An 18513-nucleotide genomic window follows, 5' to 3' on the forward strand; every position below is an offset into this window, starting at 1 on the left:
TCTTTTTTCAGAGTACTGTAATTTTCACTGTATAGCTCTTTTACTTCTTTTGTTAGATGATTCCTAAGTATTTCATCTTTTTAGATGCCATTGTGAAAGGTGTGTTTTCCCTAATTTCTCTGTCAGTCTGCTTGTTGTTTGTATACAGGAATGCTATTGATTTTTGAGTGTTGACTTTGTATCCAGCTACACTACTGAATTTGGTTATTAAATCCACGAGCTTTTTGGTGGAGTTTCACATGTCATCTGCAAATAATGATAATTTCACTTCTTCCTTTCCTACCCTTATTCCTTTTATTTCTCTCTCTTGTCTAATTGCTCTAGCCAATATTTCCAGAACTATATTGAATAGAAGTCATGACAGTGGATATCCTTGTCTTGTTCCTGATTTTAAAGTGAAAGCTTTCAAGTTTTGACCATTTAGTATGATGTTACCTGTTGGTTTATCATAGATGGCTTTGATCAGCTAGAGGTAAACGCTGTCTATTCCTATTTCTGTAGGGTTTTAATCATGAACCAGTGTTGGACTTTATCGAAGGCTTTTTCTGCATCGATGGAGATAATCATGTGATTTTTGTCCTTGGTTCTATTGACATGGTGTATTACATTGATTCATTTCTGTATATTGAACCATCCCTGCATTCCTGGTATGAATCCCACTTGGTCATGGTGTATAATCTTCTTGATGAACTTGTTGTACTCTGTTTGCTAGTATTTTATTGAGAATTTTTGCATCTATATTTGTTAGGGAGATTGGCCTGTATTTATCTTTTTTGGTTGGATCTTTCTCTGGTTTTGATATCAGGATAATACTTGCCTCCAGGGATGAGTTGGGGAGAATTCCTTTCCTTTCAATTTCATTAAAGAGTTTGAGAAGAATTGGTGTTAAATCTTCCCTAAATTGCTTGTAAAATTCAGCTGTGAATCTATCAGAACCTGGGCTTTTCTTCATTGGCCAGATTTTAATTACATTCTCAATTTCACTGGATCATATTCAATTATTCAGGATTTTTATATCTTCTTCATTCAGTTTTGGTAATTCATATGAAATCTGTCCATTTCCTCTGTGTTTTCCATCCTATGAGAGTAAAGATTTTCAAAGTAGGTATTGATAATCTTCTGAAAATCTTCAGGATCTGTAGTGATTTCATTTGTAAATAGTGTTTAACCTCTACTTTGATTTCATCTGTGACCCATTGGTTGTTCAGGAGGATGTTATTTAATTTCCAACTGTTTATGGAGTTTCTGTGTTTGCTTTTGTCATTAATTTCCAATTTCATTGCACTATGGTCTGATAGCATACATGGGATAATTTCAATTCCTTTGCATTTACTTGAACCTGTTCTATGTACTAGCATATGGTCTATTTTAGAGAACGTCCCATGTGCAGTTGAGAAGAATGTGTGTTCTGATGTTGATGGGTGAAACACTCTCTAGAGGTCTACTAAGTCCATATGTTCACAAGTTTGGGTAAGTTCTGTTATTTCTTTCCCAATTTTTTGTTTACTTGATCTATCTCTTTGTGACAATAGTGTGTTAAAGTCCCCTGTTATGATTGTGTTGCTACTTATTTCATTTTTCATGTCTGTTAAAATTTGTCTTATATAGGTGGGTGCTCCTATATTTGGTGCATAGATGTTTATGATTGTTATCTCTTCCTTTTGAAGCTTCCCCCTCACAAGTATGTTGTGACCTTCTTTATCTCTTTTGATTGTTCTTGGTTTGAATTTCACATTGTTTGCAAACAGAATAGCTACACTCACTTTCTTCTGGGTTCCTGTCGCATGGAGTATTGTTTTCCATCCTTTAATTTTCAGTCTATGAATTTCCTTTTGAGTTAAATGTGTTTCTTGTATACAGCATATAGTTTGGTTTTGTTTCCTAATCCCCTCTGCTAGTCTGCTTCTTTTGGTTGGTGCATTGAGACCATTTACATTGATGGTTATAACTGATATGTACTGACTTATCTTTGTCATGGTTTTTTCCTGCTGTTGGTTCCTCCTTTTTCCCTGTGTTTAATTGCTTGCTGTGCTTAGTGGTTCCTTTCTGTTGTTGTTCTTGAAGTTGTAGTCTATTTTATTTCTTTCTAGAATATCTTTTAGTAAGCTTTGTAGGATTGACTTGGTGCTCATGAATTTCTTCAGTTATTCTTTATCATGAAAATATTTTATTTCTCCATTAAATTTGAAAGATAGCTTTGCAGGGTACATCAATCTGGGTTGGAATTTGTTTTCTTTCAGTATCTGAAATACTTCACTCCAAGCTCTTCTTGCCTTGATGGTTTGTGTTGAGAAGTCTGCCATGATTCTGATAGGCTTTCCTTTATAGGTGATCTGTTTCATTTCTCTAACAGCTTTTAATATTCTGAGCCTTTGTTGAGTTTCCAGGATCTTGATCACTATATGTCTCGGTATAGATTTATTTTGGTTATGATTAACTGGCTTTCTATATGTTTCACTTATTTGGATGTCTGATTCTTTTTCCATGCCTGGGAAAGTTTCTGCTATTATTTCTGCAAATATTCTTTTTATGTCATTTGTGTTGACACCTGTTGTTTCATTAATACCTATTACCCTGACATTGTTTTTCTTTGCTTTGTCTTGCAGTTGTTGAATTGTGATTTCCTGGTTGCTTGTTGTTTTTAACTGATCCCTCCTTTCACATTCATTAGTGGCAGTGCTGTCTTCAAGGTCTGAAAGTCTATCTTCAGCTTCATTTTGGTGGTTTTGCCAGCTTTCCATGGAAGTTTTAATTTCCTAGATATCTGTTTGCATCTGTTTCAAACCTTCTAGTTCTTTTCTATATTTTTCCCTGAAGGTTTCATTGAGTTGTCTTTGCTCTTCTATTTTCTTGTCTATGTCATCTTTGGATATGCCAAACATTTCTGCCATTATTGTTGTCTTTTTTTTTTTTCCTCACCTGAGACATTATTTCTGATCTGATGTCTTCTATGGCCTGATAGAGTTGTTTGTTTACTTCAGTTGCTATCATTTCTGAAATTTCAGGTGTATGACTTCCAGGTTCTTCTGTATTGATGTCTCCTGGACTTGTTTTAGGTGGTGTGGAGGTCTGGGATTGCATCTTGCTCCTTTGTTTTGTCAGAGGCTCCCTGAAATGTAGCCTCACTCTCTTGATTGGGTGTGAGTGGCAGGGCGAGAGTCTGAAGATCCCCAGTGCTCAGTGTAGCTCCTGTGCTGGTGAGTGGTGGCAAGGTGGCATCCCAGATGCTCCCAACATTTCTTGCATTCAGTTGGCTCCCAGGAGTGTGTGGAAAGGGCGGGGAAGCTCGCCAGAGTTCCTGAGACTGCCTGGAATTTGGCCTAGCTTCCACAAGAGTTGGAGAGATGCATGTCGTGTTCACTGAGGCTTCAGATATTGCCCAGGACAGAGCCTGCTTCCTACACTGGAAGGGGAGGGTGAGGATGAACTCCCTGAGGCCCCTGACTCTGTCCAGGTTTCAGCTGAGCTCCTGGGGGTTGTGCGTTGTTCTGCCAGTGACCACCAAGGCCCCAGAAGTTGTCCAGGGCTCCACGTGTCTCACACACTAGTCGGGGAGACACCAGAGTGGCTCACCGGGGTTCCTAAAGGTGTTTGGCATTCAGCCCAGACCCCCAGACACACTATGGGTGTGGCCAGTAGCCACCGAGGCCCCAGAGGGTGCTTGGGGTTCTGCCTCGCACGCTGGTCAGGGAGGCACTGCCACACCTCACCAGGCTTCCTGAAGATGTCCAGGATTCAGCCCCACCGCTGTCCGTGTTTCTACCTGGTCTCAAGCTCATGTGTTGGACCACCAGCAGCTAACCCAAGTTCCTGAAGCCGTACAAGGTGCAGCTCAGCTCCGACAGGTGAAGAGAGGAGGAGGGAAGGGGTGGGGAGGGGCAGGGAGTGGACCTCAGGCCCCTAGAGCTGTCCAGGTTTCTACCTGGCCCCAAGCTCGTGTGTGGGGCTGGCAGCAGCTCACTGGAATTCCCGAAGCCATCCGAGGTGCAGCTCAGCTCCGGTGGAGCAGTGGGGGGAGGGGACTAATTATTTTAACTTCATAAACTTTACTGTGTTTGGTAAACTCTGACAGCCTGATATGTTGTTGATCAGTGTTGGTTTTCAAGGGCATTATACATTTTCATCTCTAAATTGTAGTGAGCTTTTAGAAGGAAGGTCACAGAGAGCACAACAGAGACTGCCAATTGAAAGTCCAAATTTATTTATTTTAACATATTAATCAATTGTAATTAAGGCTAGGAACATTGAAATCTTGTTTAAATCATTAGCAGATAAAGATGACTTTAATAGTGGTCCATATTATATCTGTGGAAGATTACAGAAGAAATTGTAATTCCACTTCTCAAAAACTGCAAACGGGTTTTGCAGTTCCCTGTCCTTTCTGCTTCTCCTCCCTCCATCTCTCTCATCTCAGGGCTGCCTCTTCTATGGGCGGCCTTTCCTCTTGGGCTAACTATGACTTCTCTACACATTCCTCTATCAAAAATGTGAAGAACCTTTTAAGCATTCTTAACTACTGTCAATAAAATAAAGTATAAAATTTTTAATATTTATGTAGCATTTTTAAGAAACATCATTTTTGACATCAATTTTTTTTGTTTCTAAAATCTAAAAAATAACAAAAATAAATTTCTTTATGAACTATGATAAAAATACAAATAAAGCTCTACAACAACAATAATCTTTACTTCAATTATGACAGTAAGTTGCTTGATAGTTTGAAACAAAGTTTTCAAAAAATGAGTGAATAGCAGCCAAGCTGGTGGATTTTTTTTCTTTCTTGGAGGGTATTTTTGTTGTCAAAACACAAGCATTTTTTTTTTTTTTAATTTTAAAGAGTAAAAGAAGGATAACATAATAATGGGGGGGGCTTACCAAATTACAGACAAAGTGGTAGGAAATTATCAATGGTTATTGTTTTACATATTGTTATCTACAAGATAGTTTCTCAGGAAAACAGACAAATAATAGTGGGTTACAGGCAAAAGAGGTAGGAGATTATCAATAGTTGTACTATACTTTGGTATCTTCAAAGTGGCTCCTAAAGAAAATAAATAGAGCTATACAGGATTGACCTATTGAATAATCGTTAACTATTCTCAATGGTTGTTGTAGGAAACACATAATAATAAACATACATCCATTTACAAAATAGGATAGGAACAATACAAACATTACAGAGTTATGGCTAGATTAGTAGGAAAATATCAATGGCTGCTGTAATACATGGTGGAGTCTTCCAAGTGGTTTCTCAGGAAGACAGAGATATGCAAGAAGGATCTAACAAGTAGTTACAGCCTAAGGGTTGTCAAAAATAGCATATTGGGGCTGGGGATTTAGCTCAGTGGCAAAAGCGCCTGCCTGGCAAGCGCAAGGTCGTGAGTTCGGTTCCCGGTACCGGAGAAAAACCAAAAAAAAAAAAAAAAAAAAAAAATAGCATATTACCTCCTCACCAGTGACTCCTGTCACTGAGGTGTGACGGCGGCTGGAAGGAAGGCCAGGATTGAAAAGAAGGACCGAGAGACTTGCACCAACACAGGCAATTTTGAAGAAAACAAATCTCTTGAATGTACTGTTGGTCTAAAAATCTTCTGTTTTTTTGTACCAGGAATCAAACTTAGGACCTTGTGCTTGCCAGGCAGGTGCTTGTGCTGCTGAGCTACATCCCTGGCCTGTTCTAAAACTCTTAATGTCACATCCATCACTTCTCCATAAATCCTTTAGATTCTGACAATTTGAATGAAAAGTCCTACTATATTTAATAGGCCTATGAAGGCTTTTAGTTCAGGTAGTGAGATGCCATGATAAATACATTTTTGAGTACTACTATTGATGTATATAGAACATTTTACCTGTATTTCATTATTAGTGTATCTCACAACATCTTGTGGCCAGGCATCAGTTACAATTCCTAGGACTGAACTGCAGTGCTAGCATTCCATCCAATGTGTTTCACCCCTGCCAAGAACCTGATAACATTTTCCACCTAGTTCGAATGTTGCGTCATTCAGATATACATGACCATTTTGTAGTGTTTTGACTAGTCAAATATTTATTTACATTGTTGTTTTCTTTCTCATCTGAATCAAAGTCTTCATTCTCTGCTTCATTTTTTTTTGCCTTTTTCAGACAGGGTCTCTACTATGCAGCTCACACTGGTCTTGAACTCACTTGGTAGCTCAGGCTGGCCTCAAACTTGCAATGATCGTCCTGTCTCAGCCCCCTGAGTGCTGGGATTACAGGTATGCTCCACCACGCCCAGCTTCATTCTCTCCTTTTTTAATCTGTCATTTCTTACTCTGTGTCAGGGTCACAACTTCTTTGGCTCACACAATCCAAGTCATCACCGGTGCTGAATCACCTGATGACTCACTTTCAACCTCCTCCTAAAGTTGTAAAAGTGGATGGCTTTTCATGTGACATTGTATTGAATTTGGTTAATTCTACAAGAAAAATCAAACCAAAACATTTAATAAATTATGATCCCACAAAAATTTAGCACAGAGCAGAAGGTGGGAGAAACTCACCCACTGAGAATTTGTCGCTCAGGTATACACCTTGCCATTCATCACACAGTGGGTGAGCACAAAGATCGCTTCCTGTATTCCTTCCATGCAGCTACTGTGATGCACAGCTGGCTAATGTGACAAAAAAGTAAATTTTTTCATAAAAAAATTTTGATCTGGTTGTATCTCACCCACACTGAGGACAAAGACAGCACCTCTCCTTACATCCCTAAGGGCAGGGAAATCTCTGAGGTCTCCCCCACACCCCACTCACAGCCTTTGGTTCAGGCTGCTTCACACATGTGCCCAAGCAGTCACCAAAAGGAGGGTACCCCATGACTGGCTGAGGCCAGGTGGATCCCAGCATGGGTTGAGCAGGAGCCACTCCACTGAGTCTGTGACCATGTGGAAGCAGTGGGTATGGGAACCAATCAAGGTACCAGTGTTAGGAACAGATGTTGGCAGAAAACAACAATATGTGCCAAGCCCCATGCCACAAACAAGTTCACCTCCTGTGATCCCAGAAAGCAGAGAAGGTCGGGACAGAATGGGAGCGGTAGATGAGAGACATTTGAGAGTCACATGGCAAGAAAATGGGGTGCAGAGCGCAGGATGGTGAACCCCAGGCAGAGACAGGGCCTGAGCTGATCCCAGAGGCAGGAGAGTGAACTTCAGAGGCCTGCATGGCTGGCTGCAGATCTGCTGTGAGCAAGGCTCCAGGCTCACATGTTTGTGCAGCTCATAAATAAACCAGCAGCTCTGCATCTGCAGTGCAGCTAGGTGCTGAGGTCAGGACTACAGCTGCTTCTTAAAATAATGAAGTCAGGAGGGACTACTCCTCCGGATGTGTAAAGCGCCTCACTCACTGCTCAGAGGGCTGGGGTGTGTACTTGCCAGCGAAGATCAGCACCAGCTACAGAATTTTGAGGATGCAATGTAGAATGAAAACTGAGGATCCTGCGCTAACAAATTATTACAAATTTCAAGTTGTTGACAGCAGAGCATGAAACCAAACGTGGGCTCTAAAGCTGACAGCCCTGTGCAGCCGCACGGTCTCACGCTCTGAAGGTGTTTTAGGGAGCTGCTTGTAGTCAGGGCAGTGGTTCAGGAGCCGCTGTGCATTCTACGGGGGGCCCTGCTGTAGCCATTCAGTGGGGCGAGGAAGGGCATCAGAGCACAGGCCATGGCACTTCCTGCCCCAAGTCTGCACCTGGAGGCCAATTGTTTAACATTTTAGACCCCACTTTGCTCACTCACCAGACTGATCTAGAGTGTTTTATTTTACAGTGGAAGGGGCTGCTTCCCAGAAGGCATCTTAGATGGAGTCTGCCATGGTCTGAACATTTGTACCCACTCCAGATTTATGTTGAACTTCTCTTGAGCATGGCAGTACACAGGCAGAGGCTTGGAGGTGGCATGGTCATGAGGGTGGAGCCCCATGGAGGGATTAGTGCCTGTACAAGACCCAAGAGACCACAGGGCTTCCCTGTGTGAGTACCCAGCAAGAGGGTGGCATCTCTGAGCAGAGAAGTGGGCCCCATGGGTCACCCTGACCTCATACTGCCCAGCCTCCAGATCTGTAAGAAATAAATTCATGCAGTTTAAGCCCTGCTGTGTATGGTTCTTTGGTATAGCAGCCAAATGCAGCAAGAGTCCTAACTATGAAATAATAAAAGAGAAACATCTCTAATTAAAATTTCTCTGATGGAAGCAGCCCCTGGGAATCCACAGTGTAATATGATAACCATTATTGTGGTTGAGATCCAATGTCCTCCCTAAAGGTTCACTGTGTAGAAGGTCTGGCTCCTGATGACCTGCAGATCATGAGGGCTCTGGCTTCCTTGGCAGGCTAGTTCACTGATGAGACCATGATTTGATGGTGTTATGATTTGATGGTGTTATGGTTTGTGTCTAGATGTTTCCCCAAAGCCTCATGCAGTCATAGGGTGGGCTTCCAGAATTTGTGATTGATTCATGTTGCAATGCTGATATTATGGGTGCGAGAGCTACATCCACCCTGGGGAGGTCAACTTGCATACAATACAAGGGAAGGAAAGAGGCTTGCTCTTGCTGCTCCTCTCTTTTTGCTCTTGCTGCTTTTGCTGTTTTCTGCTGCCATGAACTGTTTCCCTCTGCCATGTGCCACTCGGCCTTGAAGCCACAAACTATGAGTCAAATAAGCTTTTCTTTGCTTAATTTTGAGCGTCAGGTATTTTGTCTCAACAAGAAAAGAAAAGTAACCAAGACAAAATTTGGTACTAGGAGTGAGGTCGTTGCTGTGACTATACCCAACCATGTGGTTCAAGAGCCTTTGGGAATGGTTTATGGGAAGAGTTTGGAAAGATGTCGCCTGAAAGAGTAGCACTGGAACACCTTAGGCTGTTGTGTATGGGAGATTCTGGTCAGAGCTTCAGAGGACCAGAAGACTGATAGAAATCCTGCCAGTAAAGACAGGCTTGGGAGGTTTCTGCTGGAAAGAAGGACTGCATTGGTTGTTGGAGTCCAAACAATGTATGTTTGGCAAAAAGTTTGTCTGTGTTTTTCTCATGTGCAGAGATTTTGCCCAAGACTGACATTAAGGGTGGAGGACTAATTAATGTGGCAGAAGAAATTTCACGGCAGTCTAATGTTGGGGTAGTTGCATGGTTACTGTTGTGGGCTTTTAGCTAGATTTATGTTGTGTATCATGAGCAAAGACCCCAACAGGATAATTTAAAATGGGACTTTGGCCAGAAAGGAAGCTCCAGTAAAGTTGTGGACTGCAAAGGTACAGCAGGAGAAATCTTGATTGCTGAGAAGGAAGACAATAGAGAAGATGGCCTGAAGGCATCAAAAGAAGCAGCAGTACCTCACTCTTTGCAACCTCAAACTGCAAAAGTGAAAGACTTTGAGGAGAAAGCCGAGAGCACCATGATCCAGAGTGGTGGCGGCCACACTGTGTTCCAGAAAAGCAGCCACGGCTGCACCAGGTTCCAGAACGGCTGAGGTGGACAGGCCTCGCATCTTCCCTGGAATCTCCCACCGCCCCCAGCTGCGTGTGCCCCTCACTGCCGCCCATCCAGGGGGCTCGCTGGAAACTGCGGCAGACAAGCGCAAGGGCCAAGGGTGTGCTTCCTGCACGCAGCTCCTTGGAGCCAGGCAAACCCGCGCGGGCCTGGGCGCCACCGCGCTCCTCAGGGACCCGCAGCCCCGCAGCTTGCAGTCTGAGGCCCGGCCACCGACCCGCACCGACGGGAAACAGCAGGCCTCGAATCTGTCAGAGCCTGCAGAGAGCCGCAGTGCTTTCCTTATGCTTCCCACTGAAATGGACTCAAAACACCCTTGCCAGTCAGGGACTTGCTGCGGGCGACTCCCACGGCTCCGAGGGCCGAAGCTCTCCCTGGCTGCAGGCTCTGTCCCGAGGGCGCAGGCACCAGGGTGTTCAGTGCGTCACCGCGGAGCCCGGGAGTCCTATGGCGCGCGCCCGCAGCTGGGTTCTCCTTGGCTCTCTCCGCGCCTGAGCCGCCGCCCGGTCCGCCCCACCCGCCCCTCGGCCGCAGGCTCCTGTGCCCGCGACGCCGTGCCCCTTAAACCCGGGCACACACTGTCCCACACTCGGTACCCGGCGCTCTCCCCCACGATGGAAGTCTCACCAAAGCCACGGGGTTTGGAGCATGCCTCCAGTGTGCAAACGCTCGCGCAAGTCCGCGGGCATCACAGGGATCAGAGAAACGTGACACGGCCAGAGCGACACGACACAGCCAGCTTCTGGAAACCAACCCCAAAGAAAGGGGTTTCACAAATGCCAGATACAGGAGTCAAATAATTGTTGTAAAAACTCATTGGGCTATAAGGACACAGATAACCCGTGTAACACAACGAGGAAAGCAATGAAAGAACAAAATGAGACGTTCAACAATAAATTTCTTAAAAACCCACACGACAGAGCCAGACAGAAATGTTAGCGCTGAAGAACGTGGCTCCTGACCGAAGAGCGCATCAGAGTGTCAGGGACAGACTTGGCGCAGGGAAGGAGAATCAGTGAGCTGGGAGACAGGTGCTGGAGAGTCCAGCAGAAGAGAAAAGGAGGAGGAATGGAGAACCCACAGGGTCTTTGGGCCTTCCGTTGCGGATCTTCAGAAGACAGCACGGAAGGGACAGAGAGCTCACCTCATCTGAGGGAGAGGTCCATGATTTCCTCAGTCGGGGAGACAGACATTCAGAGAACGCTCGAAAATCCCCACAGAGGACTCCACGGGTACGCCCTGTAGTCACCTGCCAAGGCTGAGGGCAAGAAGAGGATTCTGAACGCAGCAAGAGCAAAGAAACCCTTCCCACACGAAACTTCCACGAGGCCGTGGGGATGTCTTGCAGCAAGTGTGCAGCAGAGAGAGCCTGGGCTGGTGTGTTCAGAGTGTGCAAGGAGAGCAGACCACCCGGCACGCTGCTTTTCCCGGGAGCGTTTCCACCCAGGACAGGCGTTTCTCAGACTCACGGAGGGGAGCGTCACTCTAGACAGACCCCAGCCTTCCTGAGATCTGCCAGGAGCAGCCCAGACCCAAACCCGGCAGCCAGGTGAACCTGGATGGACCGGGTAGCTTGGTTGGTGTGGACGGCTCCACAGTGTGCACATAGCAGCATCGGGCTGCACATTGGACATGGCTTTTACACTCAATCACACAGCGTGGTGCTGCAGAAAGGCCCAGGGTCACCTCGCGTCTCTGCCTGGGCAGTGCTTCTCCCGTGACCCCGCACCCTCGTGCAGCGGACTCTGTTTCTCCCCTTGCACTGGCACTGGGAAGCTCAGAGCTGAGTAGGCGTTCCTCCTCCAGGAGCACCATCACCAGCACTCTCCTGTCGCACCGATAGTCTTATTCTTCATCCAGCTCAGTTTTCTCCCGCATCGTTTTACCTCCTGAAACGCAGCCTGAGGACGTAGACTTCCCTTCTGTCTGTGCTGCAGACTGGGGGCACTGGCGGGAGTTTCATCCGGCGTCAGATGCTGCGGCCCTCGCTCTCGCTGGAGTGAACAAGGCCGTGGCCCTGGGCTCTGCACGTCCACCCTCCTGCACAGCCCCCTGCACAGCCCGGGCTCCCTCCCGGCCCCTCCCGCCCTTCCGGGCACCTGACCAAGAGCTTTCTCCGCTCCTTCGCTCTGCTGTTCCAGCCAACGCAGGAAATGAATGTTCTAGAATTGCAAGCCGCACTGCTTCACTACCGCCCTTTACTTCAGCCCTGACGAGCTCACAGTGTGTCCTCCCCGCCCCGGGACTGGAGGGCTCTGCTTTCCTTCTCTCCAGCTCAGACTGCGTCCCCACCCCAGGCTCTCTGCCGGCCCAGCCCTGTGGGAGCCTGGCCCTCATTTCCTTGCTCCTCACACACTGGCTCCTCGGGGGATGTCTGTGGAAGGAGCTCCGTGAGTTTCCTGACTCTGCTCCCGGAGACACAGGGTGCTGGCGATTCACGGGGAAGACACTGCACAGAATCAAAGCGGAGTATTCACTACGGAAACGATCACTTTTCCATGAGTCCTTCTAAGCTATGTAACCAAAATGTGGCTTTATATTTTCCTATGCATGAATTGTCTTCATTAGCTATTTCAGTTTCCTCAATTGAATACTGGATTTGTGTAGGGCAGAGTTATGAGCGATAAAATAAGACGCTGTTCCTGCTCATAAGAAATACACTGTCCCTTCTATACTGCATGAAAGAATCCCTCACCACGGGCTTAGACACTGGCGTCCCGCTGTCCAGAAATGTTTAAATGAGGAGCAGTGGTCCAGGGCACGGTTGTGTGTGGTCTGAGGGCTGGGCAGCCTGAGTGTGGCTGCCGCAGACCCAAAGTGGCCATCTACTCCCCACTCCGCAGTGTCCTCGGTGCTGCCTGTGTCTCTCTCTCTCCTGTGTGTTGGGCTACTTTCCCCACAAGTCTTCCTTTACAACTTCCCAGGGTTACCCCAGCAATAGTAGCCCTTTATTCATTTACCTATTTATTTATTTATTGAGCCAAGGTCTTACTATGTAGCTCAGGTTGGCCTTGAATTCCTGGTGATTCTCCTGCCTCAGCCTCCCAAGAGCTGGGATTACAAGTGTGCACCACTACTGTTAGCACCTTTTATTTATTTTGCTTTGCTTTTTTCAGTAATCAGTGTTTTTGCCACTGGCCCCTGGAGTCCTTGAGGATGGAGGTCGTGGTGAGAGTCACCTGAGGTAAATCAGCAGCTTGTGCTGTGGGCAGCAGAGGAAGCCCCATGCACTGTTCACTAGGGTGTGCAGTGTCAGTAGCGTGGTGCCGAGTCCATCAGGCAGGTGTGGAGCACGGTAAAACAATGCCTGGAGGGCGCTGGAAGCAGTGCCTGCAGCATACAAGAGACTTGTTTCAGCCTCTGTCACCCAGCTTCTGGCTTAGGGGTTTGCACCCAGGTCCTTGATAAACGTGAATGCCACGCTCCTTGCCTCACAGATCTGCTGCACACCTGAGGTTCCTGAGCAACCTCTAATTGATGCCAGGGGCTGCTGGTTCCAGTGCAGTCTATGCACCTAGGGAGAAGGTGCTGCATGGGCTTTGCTTATTTATTTCCAGGTCCATCCAGCCTCTTCTCTGCTCCCCAGCCAGGGCCAAGGGTGCAGAAGGCTTCTGTTCTTGGCAGTCTCGAGGAGGCCCTTCCCTGCCTCCTCGTCCTGGGGTGGGCTGGGGAAGGTGGTCTTTCAATCAGCTCTTTAACAGCCATAAACTCAGTTTCTCTGTAGCTGCCCAAATCAGACTTGCCATCTTCAAGCACATCTCCTTGCCGTGTACTGGACAGAGTGGTCAGCGGGTCATGAGGTCTCCAACATCAGTGGTGCCACTCATACGTGTGAACAGCAGCATGTGAAGCCAGCAACCCAGAGATTATCACTTACCGTGACGAACTAGCTCTCCTGTGCCCACAGGGAGTTCGGAGGCTGCTGGCCTCTGGGTCGCCTGTGGGCTGTGCCTTCTCCACACTCTCGCCTATGCTCTCTGCCGTCCTTGAAGAGCCCCTGCTCCTGGCTGTCCTCGCCTGGCCTCCCTCACAGATGTCCCCTGTGCAGGGAGCTTAGAGTTGTAAGCTGTGGCCTCAGAGCCAGCAGGAGGGAAACGTCCGTGTTTGTTTTTCTTTTCCTGAGAACAACTGGTTTTGTGAGTTGAACTCTGATCTTGTTATGGCAAGCGAGTCCATGGAGAAAGACACTCACAAGAAAACCAAAAAGCATGGACAAACAAAGCTTTATTGGAGCCAGCTGTAGCAGATTGACAACTGGTGGTCAATTTATAACCCCCAGCTGAACTGAGTAAGCGTGGTGCTGGGTGTGGGAGGCCCACCTGGGGACTGTTACCAGAGCATAAGGAGGCAGAACTGGAGAAGAAGAGGAGAGGTTGTTGGGAGCCGGTAGAAGCTGTAAGGAGCTGTTGGTTCTGTTGGAGGAGCTCGTCATGCTGGCTTTCCTGATGAACTCAGCTGTTTTCATCCTCTGAGGAGCTAGGGACCTTGTTGGCACTGAGAATAGCTTCAGTTCACTGTTGGGGAGCTCTGGTTCTCACTTTGAGCGTCGCCTCCTGGCTCCAGAGGGGAAGGCGCACAGCGCAGGCTCCTGAAGAAGTTTGCTGTGTTGGTTTCCCTGACAGGAACTCAGCTTTCCTGATCATCAGAGGAGCTCGAGACCTCGCTGTTGATGAGGATGGCTGTGTTACCTTCTGGGAGAGCTCTGGTTCCTCTGACTGTCGCTTCCTGGCTCCAGTGCAGATCCCTCAACCTGCTAGCACAGATCCTTCATCCCGCTGGCACAGACCTCCTAGACTCCACCACTGACTTTGGGCCTTCACAGTTCAAACCAGGCCTGCATGAGATACTGTTATGGGCTCTGGGCCTCCAGTTGGATTCGTGGGAGTCATTGTTATGGGCTCCAGGTATTCAGCTGGACTCATGTAGCACATTTCTGTGGGATTCGGGCCATCAGCTGGATTCCTTGGTGTATAGTTTGTGGACAGATTTCCTGCACTCTTTTGTATACCGTTCTTTGGGTGACTATTATAAATAATATTATAAAATACCTGTCCTGTATTGTTTCTCCTTGCAAAAATAAGCCCCAAACCAGCACAGCAGCTGACAGTTCCCCTCTAACCTGGAGTCAGAGAAGATGTCCATGCTGCTCTGGGACTCACTTTTGGTTTAGTACATTTCAGGTTTCTATAGTAACCATTACTTCATTGTCAGGAATCTCACAAGAGCATCACATAATTAGCACAATGTTTACCTTTCTCCCTGGAGGTCAGACAACCAAAATGCCAATGACCACAGTGGGTTGTCCTTTAACCTACTTCCCAATTTGTTCTGTTCCCAATTTATGGCTTTGCTTTGCTTTTAAGCAAGTTGATAGGATGACTGAGGTGTGGGGGTGTCAACTACAGCTTACGTGAACTTTAAGAGACCTCTCTTACTATGAATGTAAAACAAGAAAAATGGAGTTTCTCTTGCCCTATCAATCTTACAAGTGTGGAGGTTGGGTTGAGGATGGAGGTGGCCGTGGACACCTCTATTCTAGCTGTCACCATACCATACATACGGGTGACATGCAGATGACAAATTACAGGTGACAAGCCGTGCTGTGGCTGTGGTGCACATGTCCCCACAAAGGTTAGCTGTCTCCTGGAGACAAGCTGCACATTTCCCTGAGGACTGCACCTCTCCTGTGGCCCACTTCCTGTACACAGAACACCTCAGTGTTATTACATTAAAGCTCCTCTCCTTCCTGGCTGGCTTCCCCAGAACGAGCTTTTCCCCCAGGTGCCCAGCTCCAGTTTGCCTGCCGCACAATGCAGGTGCAGTCAGTTGAGGAGAAGCCCCTCTGTGAGTGCACAGCAGGACGGATGGAGTCAGGGATCAGTGGGCTGTGTCTGTTGGCACAGGTAGTGCCGTGCGAAAACTCCTGAAGCCGGGGGATGGGAGAGCAGCCTGGCCGGAGGTGGCCCAGCATCCTTTGGATAGCAGGTCGCTGCGCTCAGCAGCACGAGCAGGGCAGCCGGACCCAGCATGCAGCTGGCGCTACCTCATGGCCTAGAGGTCTTCTTCCAGCCACACATGGCCACACACATAGAAACAGACACACGTGGCCACACACACACACAGATACACAAACAGACCACAGACAGAGACTGTATACACACACAGATACACACATACAGACACACGGCCACACAAACACATGCTCCGAGAAATCCAGATAATCCCAGAGACCCTGAAGAGCACGGCTGGCTGCAGGAAGGGAGAAGCCAGCGCTGGAAGACGGCCTCTGGACGCTGCAGGTGTCAGGTCTCAGACCCTGTCTTCCTCCTCCTTCACTCATACCCGGCTTCCCATGAGGGCCACCAAGTAAGACCCAGGGATCAGGTTGCCTTAGTTCAAGCTGCAGACAGAATACCATGGACTCGGTGGCTGCACCTCAGCAGCTTTTTCTTTGTGTTCTGGAGGCACAAGTCCATGACCCCGGTGCAGATTCACTGCTCCTAGTGAGGTTGTCTCCGGGCTCCGTGGCCGCCTTTGCATGGACTTCCCAGGTCTGTGCACAAGACAAGGGTCACTCTCTCTTTCCCCCTCTCCTGAGTCCTCTGAGCCTCTTAGCTCAGGACCCCACCCTTCCACCCTCACTTCACCCTCATTACTACCTAAAGCCCTGTTGCAAACCAAGTCACCACAAGGATGAGGAGTTCAATGTGGACAAAATTCAGGCCCTGGCAGCAGTTACAGCCACGTTTCAGATGAATACAGAATATCCTTGAGGCATAGGGATGTTGAACGTATTCACTGTTCATAGGCAGTTTAAAATTCAGTTGGACAGCTCCTATTTTTATTTGCTAAATCTGACTACTTTATTCCCTGGACCATGAGTTGCCACAGTGGCACAAACTGTCCCAGCATCAGCAACTCATGAGGAAGGCATGGGTTCTAGAGCTGTGTTTCCACAGGGTAGAAACAATTTGGCCTAAAATGCATCTTCCCTTCCCATCACTTTTCTGCATCTGAGGAAACTTCTCCTCAGTGTTGTTTGTTCCAGGCCCTTCCTGGTGCTCCGATGAGGAAACACAGCAGAAACTGTGGATTTGTCTCCCGATGCCCAGTTCCTGGGGCGTTTCATCAGGTCTCACAGGCTGCAGTCCTTGTTGACCAGGGCCTGGTTTTATCTCAGGATGGAGCTGCTGAGCTCACGAGTGTGGCGGCTGTGGCCCCCGGGGTCATGGGGTGTTCCCACACATCAGTCAGTGAAGCCAAGACAGGGAGCCCTCAGGATCGATGAGACAGGAGCTGTTTCTCCTGGTGCCTCTGCAATGTTCTGTTTGCTAGGCAGAATTTTCTAGGCTCTCAGGAAACCTAGTGCTGGAGGTCAAAGCTGAGGTCACCTTTAACGCAGTTTAATTTCTGGTTTTTGTTTTTAAAACTTCTGACAATTCTGCTTTGTTGAGGTGATTGTTGGAAGTTACCCCAAGGCACAGCAGAGAACAGACCGGAGTGTTTCTGAGGAAGGGCTGGGAAAGTTCTTCAGGAACCCTGGGGCCTCTGGGGTGAGGGGCCCCACTCACCCAAGCTGAACTGGAGGAAAATACGTGGATATTAGCTCCGCACCGGTGTGAATGCGCAGTCACTGCCACTGGTGACCATTTACCCATGCACGGTCACTTTAGGCGCTGCTATGTCGCTGAGGGGACCAACACCAACGTTTTAAACAAATGCAGAGTCATTTTGCTGGTTTCAGTCTCGGTCTCATTTACACTGGTCATTTGTGGAATGTTGTGAAGCCTGTTAAATCATATTAGGCACAATTTGTTCCAGAACAGTGACTGATGCTTCCAACAGACTGAATATTTCTTTTCACAATTATTTTCCGATACATGAAATAGTGTAACCAGAACAAATGAGTTTTTGCTTACTTAACTTGCTGTTTTTAGTAACACAGTATGATATCTCTTGAGCATGGGAAATGAAAACATTAAACTTTCAAATTTGAGATACAGTCTTAGTAAAGTGAACAAAACGCCGACATCTCCCGCGCCCTCCCACTCTCCCTCATTTCCTCGGCCGTCTGCACTCCAGCGTACCCTGCCTTCCTGGTGGAGCCAGGTGGTCTCTCTGCGGCGGCCCCTCCGCTGGGCACAGCCAAGTTGCCTGCCAGCTGTCATCCGGTCAGTCCGGGTTCTGCCCCGTGCTCCATCCCAGGTCGTCTGTGCAGCGCTTGGCCGAGGCTGACGACTTCATGTGGGAGCACACGAACGCAGCCGTCTCTGCCTTACTCCGAGGTGACGGCTTTGTGAGCGTGAAAAGTCTCCTCGCGAGTTTACTGGAGGGTGCTTAGCGGTGACATCCGCAGGCCAGGTGTGGCCATCTTTGCACCTGTGAGCTTGAGCACACTCGTTACTAATGTCCCCCTCTGGCTGGCCGGCCCTCAGGAGCAGACAGTCCCACTGTCCAAAGGACCCACTGTGGCCAGCTTCGGAAGCTGCTGTCGGCCCTGCCTCCCGTGCTGACCGAGCAAGACGCCTGCGCGCCGTGTTGCCGGAGGGATGGGGAGAGCGTGGTTCCCGGTCCTTCTGAGCCCTCTTTGGAAGCACACTTGCTCTGTTTCGAGCAAAGCAAATACCTTCTCTTTGTTGACCGTCTCCCGCCCGTGGTCATGCCCCAAAGCTGTCTGTGGCGGCCCCGGCCCCGCCCCGCCGCCGTCCTCCTCCTCCCCCGCGTCTGTGGGCGCAGAGCTGAGGCCCCGCGTTCTCCGGGGGGACGCGCACCCCGCGTGGGCCTTACGACCGGGTGTGTCGGACACCGTCCTCCTCTCCTCGCCTCCTCCGGGGCCAGGCACTGCCTGGGGCGCGCGAACACCTCAGGCGGCCCTTTCCGCTCCCCTCCCACCGCGGGAGCCGACCAACGTCCGGAGGAAGCGAACGCGGAGGCGGGCGGGACGGTGAGCAGCGCCTCCCGGCGGCTTCGGCGCGGAGACGGCTTCCGGGGCCGAGGCCGCG

The 18513-nt window shown here is 48.3% G+C and overlaps 1 protein-coding gene across 1 annotated transcript; it reads right to left on the reverse strand.

The window, feature by feature from the left end:
* Positions 1-14362: 14362 nt before the first annotated feature.
* On the reverse strand, positions 14363-18513 carry LOC106149062 (the record flags this gene model as incomplete). Its single annotated transcript, XM_013516705.1, is given in 1 exon segment — positions 14363-18513. A coding segment is annotated over 1 exon segment (599 nt), but the record flags the coding sequence as incomplete, so codon positions are not given.

This window comes from Chinchilla lanigera, unplaced genomic scaffold, assembly GCF_000276665.1.
Source record: "Chinchilla lanigera isolate Chin_1 unplaced genomic scaffold, ChiLan1.0 scaffold00035, whole genome shotgun sequence".
Classification (NCBI taxonomy): Eukaryota; Metazoa; Chordata; class Mammalia; order Rodentia; family Chinchillidae; genus Chinchilla; species Chinchilla lanigera.